Genomic DNA, 15,292 nt, shown 5'->3' with positions numbered 1-15,292 from the left:
GCACAGTCTCCTCTGATGATTGCCTGTCTTTCCAGGAGTAGTGATAGACTGGTGTTGACCCATAACCTTTCACTCTAGATTACATTGGAAAAAGCAACATACATTTTCAAATTGGGTCCCAGGGTAGGGTTAAGAGTTAAGGATGAAGTGATCTTTAGCAAAGAATGTAACAAAACTAACTGGCACACACGGGGATTTAACTCTGACAGTGATTTTGTAAACACCATCCTTGGTTCTGCTCCTCTGATGTAATGATAATCCATCGTGGGCTTGTGTGAATGGCCAAGTGTTATTCTTTTCTATGTTTAGGTAGTTTGTTTTTCTTTCCTTTCCCCCGTTGTGGTATCACTAAATAAAAAGTGAAATGATAAATTTAATCATTGTTAAAAATCTCAGTAACTAGAACGAGAAATACCCTACAGTGGAATAACGATTTTTTAAAAATTATATGTTGGATTGTATAGGAAGAATTTCTAAATACAGCACTTTTTTTCCTTCATGTAACCAACCCTATGGAATACTTTTATCTATTTCTGATGAAATAACATGGGGAGCTCTCCATTGTCTGTGTGCTCTAAAGCTTATAAAATTCTTTGCATAGTGCTTCTAATAAGCCTTGTGTATTTCTCTTTGGGCTCCTCCTGGTGGCGGTTTTAAACATTTCGCTGTTATACTTACTCTTTTCCCTTCAATTCTGTATCTTAATAGGAAATACCCTCCATTTGGCCCAGAAGGGCTCTTCTCTAGTTGTTGATCCATGACCTCCTATATCCTGTGGAACCTTAGTAACTTTTCTTGCTTATGTCTTCAATTTCTTCCTCCTCACTACTTTGCTTTCTCTTTATAAATACCCCCAGCACAGTAACCGCAAAGACATTTGATTTTATTAGTTTTTGCTGCCTCCCTCCTTCCCTTCATTAGATCATCCTGCATAGTGTACCTAGATGTCTTTTCTCTCATTTATTCCTTCACCTTTTGCTGTCTAACATCCTATCGCTACCTTTGATGGAAATTGCTCTTTCAGTGGCCACCAGGAATGATTTCTCAGTCTATCCTCTTTTTGGTCCTGCTCTGCCATTCAGTAACTATGTGAGTTAAGGTAAATTACCAAACCTTTCTAAGGTTCCATTTTTTGATCTTTAAGAGAGAGATGATAATAATAATCAATAGAAACTACAGAAAGTTCCTAGAATACAGCATGTGCTTAATGACCAATATTTTTGACTATTAATGGTGCCAAGTAACTTCTTTCTCTGCTGTGTTTGACTTTCTCTCCAACATGTGTCCTCTTCTTGAAAATTTTTCTTATAAAATCTCATATTGTCCTCTCTCCACTCACCATTTATATTTCCTTTTTTATTCCACCTTCCCTTGCCCTTTTCCCTTTTGTGTATCCCTTATATTTAATTTAAAAAATATTTATTGAATACATATTTCAGACTCAAATTTGTCTCTTAATTTCTTTATTTTGCTCCTTCTCATCTTTCTGCAAGATGTCCATTGGAACCTCTTCTGTTCCCAAAGTTTCAACCATCACCTCCAGGTAAATGCCTCCCAAATTTCTATCACTGACATTTACCTCATGCTTCAAAGCCATTTTTTTCCAATGCTATGGGTCAGCATCCTGCTTTCTCTCCAAAGCCTCAAATTCTTCCTCACTTCTCTGTTTTGGTTAGAAACATGTTCGATCTCCTAAACATTTGAATTTAAAGCAGAAACTACCTTTTGACATTTTTACCTTGTAATAATTTTCCAGGTCCTACTGATACTGCCTCTGAAATTTGTCTAACATCACCCCTTCTGTTCTTTCTACTCACGTTATAGGTTAAGGTTAAGTCTGTATTATCCCTCACTCACACCTTTGTATGGTCGGCAGTTTTTTTCCCTGACAGTTACTATCTTCAATCCATTCTACACACATCTTTAGCTTCCTCTTACTTTGTAAGCTGGGATCTGAGTACATACTTACTTCCTCAGAATCTTTCAGTGGTTCTCCATTGTCTATAAGATTAGGAGACATTCCTTGCATTAACAATCAACATTTCATGAGCTGTAGCCCCAAACTACTTATTATTGCTTCTAAGAAAGTCCCACCCTTTTTTTTGCCTATGCATTTACATAGGAGTTACATCTTACCTGTGGATTGGATTTAAGAAATAAAGTTTAAACTGCATGTGTTCAAAATTACCATTGAAAATCATCCATACAGTGCAGGATACATGGTTCTGTATATATATTTCTGATGAAAATTTATACATATAACTATGTCATTAAGAAAATAATATTTAGCATGAAATAAGGAATATATATACAGAATATAATTTCACAGTGGATTCACTTAGAAATGGGAGAGAGGCCAGATCAAGGAAGAGTTGATTTACTTTCCCCATGTCTGCCCTGACACATTCTCCCTGAGTAGTAGGAGTAATTACCATTCTAATAAGTTTTTCTCTTTGCCCCTCCTTTTCCTTTGACATATTTTTCCTTTTGCAGAGGGTATATATTTAAATGTTAAGACTGTACATATGAGACAGCTGTTTATATGATACGCGTTTTTTTGTGTTTGTGTGTTGACATCTAATACTCACTGCTACCCTTCAAAGCCCCCTTCCAAATAACATCTTAGTAAAGCTTTTTCTCAGCCTTTCACTCATACATATTTTCTAGCTCCTTGAAGTTTCATAACACTCCGTGATGGTTATATGGCTTTTATCTGATCCTTTTTTATAGAACGTTTGTCGCTACTAGACTTTATTGCTCCACAAGGTCAGGGATTTGTCTTTCCTGCTTTACTGAACTCTTTAGTCGCTCGGCAGGCACAAAACACTCAATAAGTGTTGAGTTAGAGAAATAAATATGTATATGGTATTAAAGGCTAGTAGTGTAAAAATTAAAAGAAAAATTGCATTTCTAAAACCAATATTCAAAAAGACATTATCGAGTAAATCCACTTGGATTCTTGTAAAGATTCACTTATCTTCATACCCATATTCTTGATACTAACTGCCAGTCATATCCCAGAACAGAAATTGTCCTGTCATAGTGTGTTGTCTTTAATTAAGATAAAAGCAAGTTAAGGAGTTTATAAAATATTAAATCTAGTTTTTTAAAAATAGCCAAAGCAGTTGAACAGAGAGAAGAGAAACTCCAGAAGCGAACATATAAATTTATTTGAGGAAAGCAGCACATTTTCTAGGAATTCCTAGAAACTCATAATTTCTCTATGGCTGTTAACTTGGTGCTCACTTTTAACCTAAACTGTGTATTTCAAGTTTATACAAATCAAAATAGTGCTTTTAAAGTCCTGAGTGTGTATATGAGGCAGTGTGTGTTTAAGTGATTGCGCTAGCCTTCCTGATACCAACATGCTGATTTCTGCTCTGCTTGTTGCCATTTTTACTTGGCCATTCTTACTCTCTTTGCTCGAAAGACAAAAGTACAACTCCTACAAGAGTCTTGCACATGCATGTTAAGAATCAAGTTGAAAACATCTTTATAAATACATCAGAAAGTATTTGTGGAACTAAACTTGATAGTAAACACCTAAGATTATTTTTTAGCATGTGATATCTCTTTAAATAAGAATTAGAAAAGACAAAGAGGTTTACTTGGTTATTTGAACTTATTTGTGCATGACTATTAAAAATTATTTTTAAATATTGTGGTTTTTTTAGATATTTATAATTTCTGTAACATGTTTTGATATTATTAATCTTTATTTTGTTTTAATAATACTAATTTGACCTGAGTCTCAGCTTTCTTACATACAAAGGAGGGAGCTTAAACAGGGAAAGTTGTGATACTTTTTTTTTTAAAGTTTTATGTCCAGTAATTTGACTATGTCAGGATTTATCTTGATATAAATCAAGTAAAAATTAATATTCTTCAAGCATATTTGCTAAGGTCATTTGCTTTTGAATTTTACCTAATTAATGGTCATGAATTAGAAATTTAAACTTACCATTCCTGATGTACCCTCTTATCTACATATTTGTAAGAATTAAAACCAAGTGAATAAGAGAGAAGCAATTAAGCTTCAAACAGCCCCTGCAAAATCAGTGGGAGGAGAGAGCTACTGAAACTGGTCAATTTTATCTAAGCTACATATTCATATTTATTCTTATCTCTGGTAACAGAATCTATGTTAAGGTTATTAGTCAGCTGCATAAGATTTTTCTTTACCTTTTCCAGGCAACATTTATATCAGGAATGGCAAATGGGCTTAACTGCTATTCTGACTCTGAAAGATTGATAGTGATTTATGGATGGGTTTGTTGAAACAATTCTAAGGTCATTCTGGAGTCAGTGGTTATGAATGTCATGATGGATTGTGATGTCTAGGGGGGAAAAAGGGAAGCTGCATTTTGATTTACCAAACTGAAAATGGAAATTACTCTATTATTCTTGAACTCTCCCCCTTCATTCTATTATACTTGCAAATGATCCCATACAATGTAATACTTTAGTACAGAATGTCATATTGTAGACTACAGTTGTATGTTATACATTGATCTTGTCTTGCTAACTAGATTGTAAACTCCTTGGTGACAGGAAACAGGTCTTAAAACTTTCTTATATTACCTGGAGTCTCTAGGAAAATCTAAGGCACGAAGTAACCTCTGTATCTGTGGAAACTACCAGACTTTGTGGTATATGTGTATGTGTTTCATCTTTATCATTTTAAAAATGAACTCGTTCTTTCTTGGAAATATGATAGAAGGAAAATAAAATAACACAAAAGGATTCAGTGAAAAATCTATCTCTCTCCTAGTCCAGGTTCCAAGTACCTCAGATCTTCCTCACCGGGGGAAATCACTGTTAACTATTTCCTGTGTAGCCCTCCAGAAAGAATTCATGTAGAGACAAGCCTACACATGTATTTATATTGATATATTTTTAAAATATAGTCACAGATATTGGTAAACAGATAAATCTCTTTAAACATACAGGAAATTCTCAGTTGTGGGCCTTTTTTAAATTAATATGTTTTAGAGATTGTTTTATCTTAACTTATGCAGAATTATCTCATTCTTCTTCACTCAAGTATATAATTGCAATGTATGAATGCATTGTAATTGATGTTACCTGTCTTGCAATGCTGATTGCAGTTGTTACGAGACCTTGCCTGATACATACAAAGCAACGACTCGTATCCTTGCATATGCATCTTCCTGCATTTGGGCAAATACACCATTGAAAAAAGTTCTAAAATTAGAATTACACTGGTGAAGTAGTTGATACCTTTTTCATGTACTAGATATCATAACATTGCCCTACAGAGAGGTTATCACAATCTGTGGCCCTTGGACACTGGAGCTGTTTTTTTACATGCTTATCAAATCTGTCTTTGTGTTATTCAACTTTTTAATCTTAATCAATCATAGAGAAAAAATGGCATCAAATTGCTTTTTTGTTTCCTTTTTTAACTGAAAGATGTTTTGAACAGCTTGTGTCTGTAAGCCATTTTTGATTCATTGTGAACCTTGCACTTACATTGATATTGATCTTTATAATAATGGTTTCTAAGAGCCTTTTGTATTTGAAAGAAATATACCCTTTTTGTCAAATATAATGAACTTTTTTCTGGTTTATTAGCTTTCTGTTGACCTTATATATGGATTTTATTGTTTAATGTGGAATCAAAATATTTAATTGTATCAATTTGTCCTTTACATTTTCTGATTTGGTATAATTACCATTTCAAAGTTTTCTTTTAATAGCTATTTTATTCTAGAATGTTTTTGCATTTATCATTGTTGTAATTTTAAAATGTTTACATCTTTGATCTATCTAGAATTTATTTTGGTGTCAGTATCAAGAGAAGAGTCAGCTTTATTTATTTTTTTCCTCCAGATGACTCACCAGTAATCCTAACATTAATTTTGTAATTATTCACTACTATTTTAAATTACCAATTGTAGTATATTAAAACTATGCATAAATGACTTTATTTTGATGTCTCTATGCTAATTATTAATATGTTTATTGGTATCCTGTTATGGGAAATTTTAGCTACTGTTACTTTAAAATGCTTCTAAATATTTGGTGTATATATAGTTCCTACTCATCAATCTTTCTCTATTTGTTTTTAAGAAGACTGCTAATGATATTTGCAGATTTATTTTCTTAAGTTTAGGGTAAATTTGTAGGATTGCAATAATACTGTTACTATTTTATTGGTGTGGTATTAATTTGGGGAAAACAATATTTTTATATTAATAAATCTTCCTTTCCAAAACCAAACTATATGTTTATTCAAGGCTTCTTTTGGCATTTCTTTGTAAACTTTTAAAAATTTTTTATATAAATTATATACAGTTTTTTTGTAGTTTAAACCAAAATACTGTGTTTATGGTAGATTTTATTTGACCTTTTCTTCCACTGTATTATCTTTGTATATATGAAATCTATTGATTTTTGTGTAATTTTTGAAACTAGCTGCATATTTTTAATTTTTAGTTTCTTATAGTCCTTATTTAGCTTTTATTGATTTATAATTATGATCGCATTAACTGCATGTAGCAATATTCTTTTCTAATTTTATACCTTATTTTCTTTCTACTGTCTTATTGCATTACATAATATTTCTAGACAATGTAAGATAATAGCCTTATTAGTTTTATTTATGATGTTGAGGCAAAATAATGTTTCTCATTTATAATCACATTCATTAATAGAGTATTTGTCAATTTACTTAAATCTGGGGCTTCAAAAGATACTGATAGCCTTTACCTAAATGTAGGGTTCTGAGAGCATCTTATACTACTATACAAATATATCTTTATAAAGTTTTCTTTTAGAAGTATTGTAATTAAACTCACAATTAATGACAGATTTTTTTTTTAATAAGGTAAGGCAATCACTTGAAACTAAAGACGATATCAAGGCTTTAACACTAACACACTTTAACAACCAGGGCAAGAACTATTCAAATGCTGTCACAAAAATAAACTGTCAAAATACCAGCAAATGAATTTCTTGCTAATGGCAAGCAGTTCTGCCTCTAACTGAATGCGATAATGACCACTCATTACTATAGTGACTTAACTAAAAAAATCGAATGCATGTTGTTTCTATTTTCTTAAGGGAGATGTATCAACAAAGCCTGGGTATGTGATGGAGATATCGACTGCGAGGATCAGTCAGACGAAGATGACTGTGACAGTTTCATGTGTGGACCACCCAAGTACCCTTGTGCCAATGACACTTCGGTCTGCCTGCAGCCAGAAAGACTCTGCAATGGGAGAAGGGATTGTCCGGATGGGTCTGATGAAGGCGATCTCTGTGGTATTGCACGTTTCACCGCATTGCTTCTCTCTGGAGACTAGAACCTTTTAGTCTGCTTGCTGATACTTATTATAGTAGCATTTGTTCCTTCCATTCATTCCCTTTAAATACAACTTTTAGGACTGAGCCCTACGTACATTTTTCAGGCCCTATACATCTATAAAACAATTAAATACAATCATAAATTTCTAAAAATGAGGCAGAAGAGGCTAGCCTGTACCCAAGTAACGTTAACAGTTGTACAGCCATGTTTATCGTTGAGATCTCTGATTGGTCAATGCTGTTCCTACAATTGAACTGATTATTGTTGGTCAAGTGGGAGATCCCTGTTATTACTAACCATGGGATAAAGTTTACCAGTTGGATTTTGTTAGGCTTTCTGATCATTACAATAGAAGACTTTTTTAAAAGAGGGAAGAGACTGGGTAATGAAACCAATAGAGTATTACTCAATCTTATATAAGTTTCTCTGAACTTTTTAGTCTTCATCCAGTAGGATTCTTTAGTGTACTTTATCTAGTTAAAATGATGATTTCAGTCTGATAGCTTTTGAGCTTTGAAATCACTTTTGACTAGCCATCTCCCAGTGCCAACCAGCACAAACAAAGCAATTACATTTCCTTCTCTGTGGGAAGATCAGAGATTTAGCAAGATTTTAAAATTTTATTTTCAAGATAATACTGAAGGTGACATCAGTAGAGTAATGAGGAAAAGTTTACAGAATGATAAGAACAAAAATGAGATGACTTGAGGCTGTGAGAAAATGACTTTCGGAAATGATAAACCTGCCTGATTGGAAACGGGGAAGACAACTACATTTAAGCCTAAAGTTATCATATTTTGATCTGAATTGAGCATTAATGGCATTACTGAGTGAATAAAAAGACTGTTATTCTTTTTTAAATTTATATAATAAAAATCCTTTCTTCTGAAGAGCCTGTCATTCTGTAAAACAACCCTGAAACAGTAAATGCGACAGTCATCATTCAGTGATGCTAACATTGCAAAAAAAAAGCAAACAAAACCCTTAAAATTAAACCTCCAAAATTACAAATAAAAGATGACTGTGTTCAGTTCTTTTTCTCTCAGCTTGTTCTCCCTGATGGAGTAGTTTGGTGGAGAGAAACATCTCTTATATAACAGTGTCTGAGAGCTGCTCATGAAGTCTGTAAGAGCAATTCTAAAAGAAGGAAACTATTGACAGTCTTAAAGTTGGAAGTGTATAATTATAGGAAAAAATAAGATTTTGCCAAGTTTAAATTCTATTCTTTAATTACTTCAATTAAGTCACGTAGGCAGGGGGCTTAATTTCTGGAATTGTCAGTTTCCTCACAGCAAAAATGGAGATAATGATACCTATCAGGAAATCATGTAATAATACCTGAGGCCCTACAGGTATTGAAATAAATTGATATTTTTCCACCTTGTCTTCACCTTTTGGGTTAAATGAAGTGAATAAAAGGCAAAGAAGAGAAAATACAGTCATTAAGAAAAATGAGGAGAAATCATATGAAAACACAGCCTTATTTTCCTATCCTCTGCTCCCTGAATTGGGAAAATAAGAAGAAAGGGGTTTCTTCTGAATTCATTCCTTTGTCAGCTTCAAGACTGAAAATTGCTTCTTGCTTATCAAGCTATTGTACTCCATTGGCTAAGGAGGCCTGCTCAAAGGTTTTAAATGATTACAGAGAGTGAAAAAGGTTACAGTCAGTCTGGGTGTGGAAGTACCAGAGAAGATAAAAAGACATTTCTAGCCTGATTAACTGTGGCATATTGAACTCACACGCTCTGTCCTTTGTGATGTGAAGCTGAGGGAGAATTAGAACAATGAAAAACAAAAGCACTGGTCAAGGGATTGAATTGCCTTCCATGTTTCTTCTTTTCCCCTAAAAATGTGCTTTCATGTGTACCCTTGTACTGTCAATTAGGTAGGTGGTATCTTTTATAGGCAGCATTGGTTCTTGTAGAGAAATGACACTTTGGTTTCTTGTTTTCAAGTCCTTTCCCCAGCAGTCCTAGGTTAGGTCCTGTTCAGCCAGGCAGGTGTGTTGGCTTGAGTCCTGCAGCAATGGGCATAATGAATCATTTACCCAGTGAACATGAAAGATATACCCAGTAAATTAACTTTAAATAATTGATGTCGATTGGTGAGTAGCTAAAAAGTGGCTTTTAAAGAGATACACCAAGTTGAACGTGTGTTTTAAACCACTTGGTATAGATGATGAAAATGTAGGGTTTGCCCCCTTCATGTCTACTTCTTCCAAACAGTTACATCCAGAAGAGCTGTTTGGTTTTTTTCCCATTCTCCTACCCTGCCCCCTCTTGAAACAAAAACAAGGATTGATTCATATCCTGCTCCTCAATACATGTAAAATTTATGATAATGGTTTGTAATCTGTAGATTGAATACTTGTGGGATGTCTTGAGATGTAAAAATTCCATTTTAGGTAGTGGGGTTCTTTGTTTTCTCCAAATAAATCTGATCTATAAAATTAAAAAAATAAAAAAGGAAAGCTCAGGAAGGTAAATCTAATCCTAGTGAAGAGATAATTTTTTCAGGGGGATTTTTGAACGACTTCGAGAGGAAAGAGATACGCACTTAAGAAACAAATAAGAACAGACTTTTATTATTCAAGAGTAGAGTTAACTGTTGATTTTCATTATAAGGGTGTGTCAAAGGTAAACAAAGCTGGACACTAAAGGGATAAACATAAAATTTTATTCAGTAATAACTATTGCAGTAGGAAAGAGTGTCTAACATGCATTGGAATCAACTTCACCAAAACAAAAGATGAGAAACTTTTTAAAGGCTGGAATGTGCTATGGGAAAGGCACTAAGGGATCTTAAGGGGGTTTGGTCCATTTGACTAGGCCATCAGGTTTGTTAATTGATGCTCCCAGAGAGGAAACAAAGTTCTTACATCTTTAAGACTGGAGGGAGTGGTGTAAATTAGAGTAAGATGCTCACAGGGCAGGGACTCATAGTAAGAGAATTAGGTCCTGGAATGTTTGCATTTCAAAGAGGTGGCTCTCAGGTCCTTGGAAACACAGTTCTGGTGGGAGAAGATTTACATCGAAAAGGTGCAGAGGAAGGATTTACATTGCAAGCTCTCTACAGTAACTGGCCTAAGATGGGGCTCAGTGGCCTGTCTGCCTATCACCAGGTTTTTGCTGGAAGAAACAGTAAATTCTCCTGGCAGCATCAAGGAACTTCTCTGGCAGGCACTTTAGGGCAGGGTGAGGGGTGCTGCTTAAATGACCTCAGCCATTCTAGGTCATTCTATCAGTGCCTCCATGAGCTGTTAGAAACTGTGCTAGTGTTTACTCAAGTCTCCTAGTATGTTGGGAGTGGGGTGTTGGGGAGGGGAGTAGGCAGTGAAATTGTGCTGATTGTCTGCAGTTTTTGTAAGCTAAGATTGAGGACTAGTTCAAAGGAGGACTCCGAGGAGCTTGACTTGAGTTTGTTTGGTCAATGAGAGTCTTTGTCAGGTAACAGAAAATTGAAAAAGAAGCTGCCAGATTCAATGATAGTTTTAGAGTTAAGGAAGAATTGGCAAGGGACTAACCATACTAATATTGGCATTAAATGTAGATATTAAATTATAGATTTCAATGTGAATTTTGTCTGTCCAAAAATCTGTGACTTAATTCCACAGGTAGTGTCAAAAAGAGACAACTGAATACTGAGAGAACAAGAGAATAGTCCGACTTGAAATAAGCTGAAAGCATTGTAACAGGTTTTTCACCTGCTGTGTATGATGACATTTCTTTACAGTAATTCTTTTGAAAAAGAATGTCAGTTGAACTAAAATGGGGCAAATACTTTGAAATGCTGCTGTTTTGAAATGATTATGATTACTGGTAGACAAACATATTTGGAGGAACTAAGAAATGAATTTTTTTCCCTAAAATCATACCAAGCTTGAATTGAATTCTTAGAGAAAACATTTAATGTAATCATTTTTCTTTTTCTTTTCTTATTATTGTAACTTCTTTTATGGTTACAAATAATATAAAGAATAGTTGACCCACATAGAAGTTTAAAAAGTGTAGAGAATATTTTTTAAAGCCTTACATTTTAGCACAATTTTTGAACTGGATGAATTTCCATAGAGGGCAGGAAATATTTGAGGTATATAAGTAGATACCGTTGCAATTTGCCAGTCGTTGAGCAACATGCCTGTTCAGCATGTCTCAGGACACACGTAATTAAACAGACTTTGAAAACTACTCAAACGTATCTTTAAAGCAAAGAAAGACAAAACTTCTTTTGGTCTTATTACTATGTATATAACAGTACATATTAAAAGGTGATATTGTGGTTGTGAAAACAATTTTCTCTATTTTCTGCTGTTTTCTCAAGGGCATAAGTATGACACCTTGAAATTCTCCCAGTTGGAACAGTACTAGCTCAGTTTGGGGGCAGTTGTGTGCTTTTTGGACAATTTTTTTAAATTTATTTATTCAACAAATATTTTTACCTGCTTACTCTATGGTAGACACTGTACTAGCTGTTGGCTATACACTGGTAAACAACAGATATTGTGTGTACCCTCTGTGATGAAATAGAATGATAGATAAATATATCTAATGTGTAATTATAAGTGTCATGAAAGAAAAGTTCTCTTTACTTATAAAATAATCATATTATTGGTACAGTAAATATTAGTTGCTCATTATTTGAGCCAAAAGACCAGGTTAACTTTTTTGTATACTATTTATTATGTGTCCATGGCCTCATTGAATTAATCTTAGTAGCCAATATATAAGGTACAGTGTACAGTTTACCTAACTTAAAAATAAATGTCTGTAGCCAGTAAAGAAAAAAAAAAACCCATTCTGGGTTATCATTATAAATAAGACCAAAGATGCATAAAAAGGTATATAGATATATTTATGTATATCTGCATATGCCTATATATTTATAAATACTGAGATAAGTCAGATTTTCAGATAATCAATATATATGCATTCCTTTTTGAAGACCTCAACTGATTTTGCATAACTGCTAAAAGGCTCAGAGTAATCTTTCCAGTAATAATAGAAACATTAAACTCATTTTACTTCTTTGGAGTAAAACCAAGTGTACTCCAAAGGTTTACAGAAATGAAAATCTTCCATTCCCAATTCCTGTCATATAAAATTATATTTGGTCTTTGGATGAATTTTTTCATCATTTCTACTCCAGCCTCTGAGGGAAAAAAAATCTAGAGAGCTTTCTCCCCTTATTATATCCTTTCTCTAATCCCAGCCTTAGAGAATTGAGTTCAATGATAAGTATATAATTGAGTAAAGCAATTGGTAATGCGCTATAATCTGTTCCTCTCCTTTTATAGATGAATGTTCACTGAACAACGGAGGCTGTAGCAACCACTGTTCTGTTGTTCCTGGAAGAGGAATTGTCTGCTCCTGCCCTGAAGGTCTTCAACTCAACAGAGACAACAAGACGTGTGAAATCGTAGATTACTGCAGCAGGCATCTAAAGTGCAGTCAGGTGTGTGAGCAGCACAAGCACACAGTCAAGTGCTCGTGTTATGAAGGGTGGAAGTTGGATGTGGACGGTGAAAGTTGCACAAGTGTTGGTAAGTAAATGTGTGTTTTGCTATATTTAAGAACAGCAGGCGGTGTGTTGTGTGTGTGTGTGTATCCTGCTTTGTTTAAGAATGGATATTGAGGGAAAAAAATCCAAAAATACCTCAGAAAATTAATAATGGATTCAGCTAATTTTATTGTTTGTTGTTGTTGTTCTTTCTTGGGGGGGTGGTAATTTGGTTTGTTTATTTATTTATTTTAATAGAGGTACTGGAGATTGAACCCAGGACCTCACGCATTAACTAATTTAAGAAATTTAGTTTAATGTGTCAGACGAGACCTACTCAAAAATCTTCTGGACAGAAAATATTACAGTAATCCCTATCATAGCAATCCATCAGATTATTTTTTCCTTAAAAAAATGTTTTCATCATCATTCTCCCTAGAGGCTTATTTTTGTATGTTCCAAAGCATTTACCTTTATTTTTCTTCAAATGCTTTTTAGAACCCTCCAAAGTCTGGCCGGGTCCCACACTTCCAGTTGTGTTTCTATTACTCTTGAAAACAACTCCTTGCTCTTGGCTGTTTATCTGCTAATTGTCCATTTAAAACATTCTGCTGACTCTCTAGGTCATATTCCACAGTAGGAAAAGCAAACAAAGGCCATGGAATTTGACATTTGAACTCGACTCCCATAGCTGGCATTCCTTATGTATGAAACCCCAGGCAGGTGACCTAAAACTTCTTGAGCCTCAGTTTTCTCATCTTTTAAATATTAATGCCCATTATGACAACATGTTACAAGAATAACATGGAGCACTTGTTACTGTGCCCCACACCCACTAGGTGCTTAATGATTGATGGCTTCCCATTGTCTTCTCCAGATTCTTAGCCTGAGTCCTGGGACACTTGGATGTCCATGGATAGAACTGGAAGCGTCCAGGAACTTTGTCAAGGAAAATTTTATACCTTTATTTTCTTTAACCTCTCACTGAAAGTTAACATGTCTTTCGATTGTGAATATTTGCCATAGACCAGTTATTAGCAGCAACTATGACTGTGTCTCGGGTAGAAGTGATAAACATACTCATATCTTGTCAAAGTTTTGCCAATTTCTCAAAATAGCACTTACATTAAAGCTTTGAAAACTACGACTACTTTAGTAATGGGAGTCACTAGCCCCACTGTTCAGTCTTGTTATTGAATGCATTAGTAAAGAAAAAAAAAGCACATACATTACTACATCAAAAAGTGATTTTTATTGAATTTCAATAATTGCATTTCAGTATATTTGATTCCTTTGTGTAAATTTTGTGGGGTTTTTTTTACTTTTCTCTTACTTTATTTGTACTTTTTAGAAACTTTCTAATTAAGAGTATACAGCTTTCATCAGACTCCTAACAACCCATGCGTCATAAACTTTTTAAATTTTGTCTCTTCTACTTAGATTGTACTTTCCCTCTTTGTCTCTAAAAATTCTTGTGATTCTTTAAAACCTGTTAGCTCAAATCTTTCTTCTTTAATGGAATCTTCCAAATATTCTTGCTCTCCACTTATTTCTCCTTTCTGCATCTAGAATTTGTCCAAGAAAATATGTGATCACATTTTTTTATACTTACCTTTTTCCTTTACTTCTTATCTCTCCAATGAAATAATAAGCATCTTAAATTCAGAAATCAAGTTATAAATTCTTCTCTTGTGTTTCACATAATATCCAGTAAAATAATATATAATTAAAAACATGATATTTTTCAGAGAATATTAAATTATTTTATTATTTCAAATGTTGCTTTGTGGTTGTTTTATCCTACCTGTTAAAATTTGAGTCCTAGAGGCATAAGTTTAGCAAAAATTTATTTGACTCTTTGGCCTCTAAAATTTTTGCACAAAGTATTTGGCAAAAGAGGTTAAAAAAATAGCAATTTGTTGTATAAAAATAGCCATTTCATTTATATACATATTTAAAGTAGGGAAATGATAGCTTAAACTTTAACCTTCGATATATTTGTAATCATGTTTTTCAAGAGAATGGGCTTCCTATCTGTCTTTTAGATACAGATGACAAGATGATGGACTTACAGTGTTTTGATACTCTATGAAATCAATAACAGCTCATGTTGAATATTAGAGTAATTCAACATTTGAGTGTAAGTTACCAGGTACATAGATAATTCCCCTAATGCAATTGACCTGTCTAACTCTCAGCTTGGAAAGGAACTAACAGTACCACATCATTTCTCACTGTTAAGATTGCTAGACCTGGTTCTTTTTACAATTTAAGAGAGAAGCAAAAGTATATTTTACCTTTTAAAATTAATATAGAGTTTTTCTAACATGGAGACTTCAACCTTCTGATAATGTGTGCCTTCCCCAACATACAGTCTACCAAATACCATTGTCAGCATTTATGTTGTCTCAGGTAATACAGATTTTGTTAGCTATTGAAAATTATTTTTGATTTAAATAATTTTTA

General features: G+C 33.8%; 1 protein-coding gene across 1 annotated transcript in view; it reads left to right on the top strand.

The window, feature by feature from the left end:
* LOC140696538 (low-density lipoprotein receptor-related protein 1B-like) overlaps positions 1-15,292 on the top strand; it is a 298,018-nt gene that overhangs the window by 118,967 nt on the left and 163,759 nt on the right. Inside the window, exons 13-14 of the mRNA XM_072962066.1 lie at positions 7,087-7,287; positions 12,624-12,869. Of these exons, the coding sequence (XP_072818167.1) occupies positions 7,087-7,287; positions 12,624-12,869 (447 nt within the window). The remainder of the gene's footprint in view (positions 1-7,086; positions 7,288-12,623; positions 12,870-15,292) is intronic.

Source organism: Vicugna pacos, chromosome 5, assembly GCF_048564905.1.
Source record: "Vicugna pacos chromosome 5, VicPac4, whole genome shotgun sequence".
Lineage (NCBI taxonomy): Eukaryota > Metazoa > Chordata > Mammalia > Artiodactyla > Camelidae > Vicugna > Vicugna pacos.
This window is presented reverse-complemented; position numbering and strand designations above follow the sequence as displayed.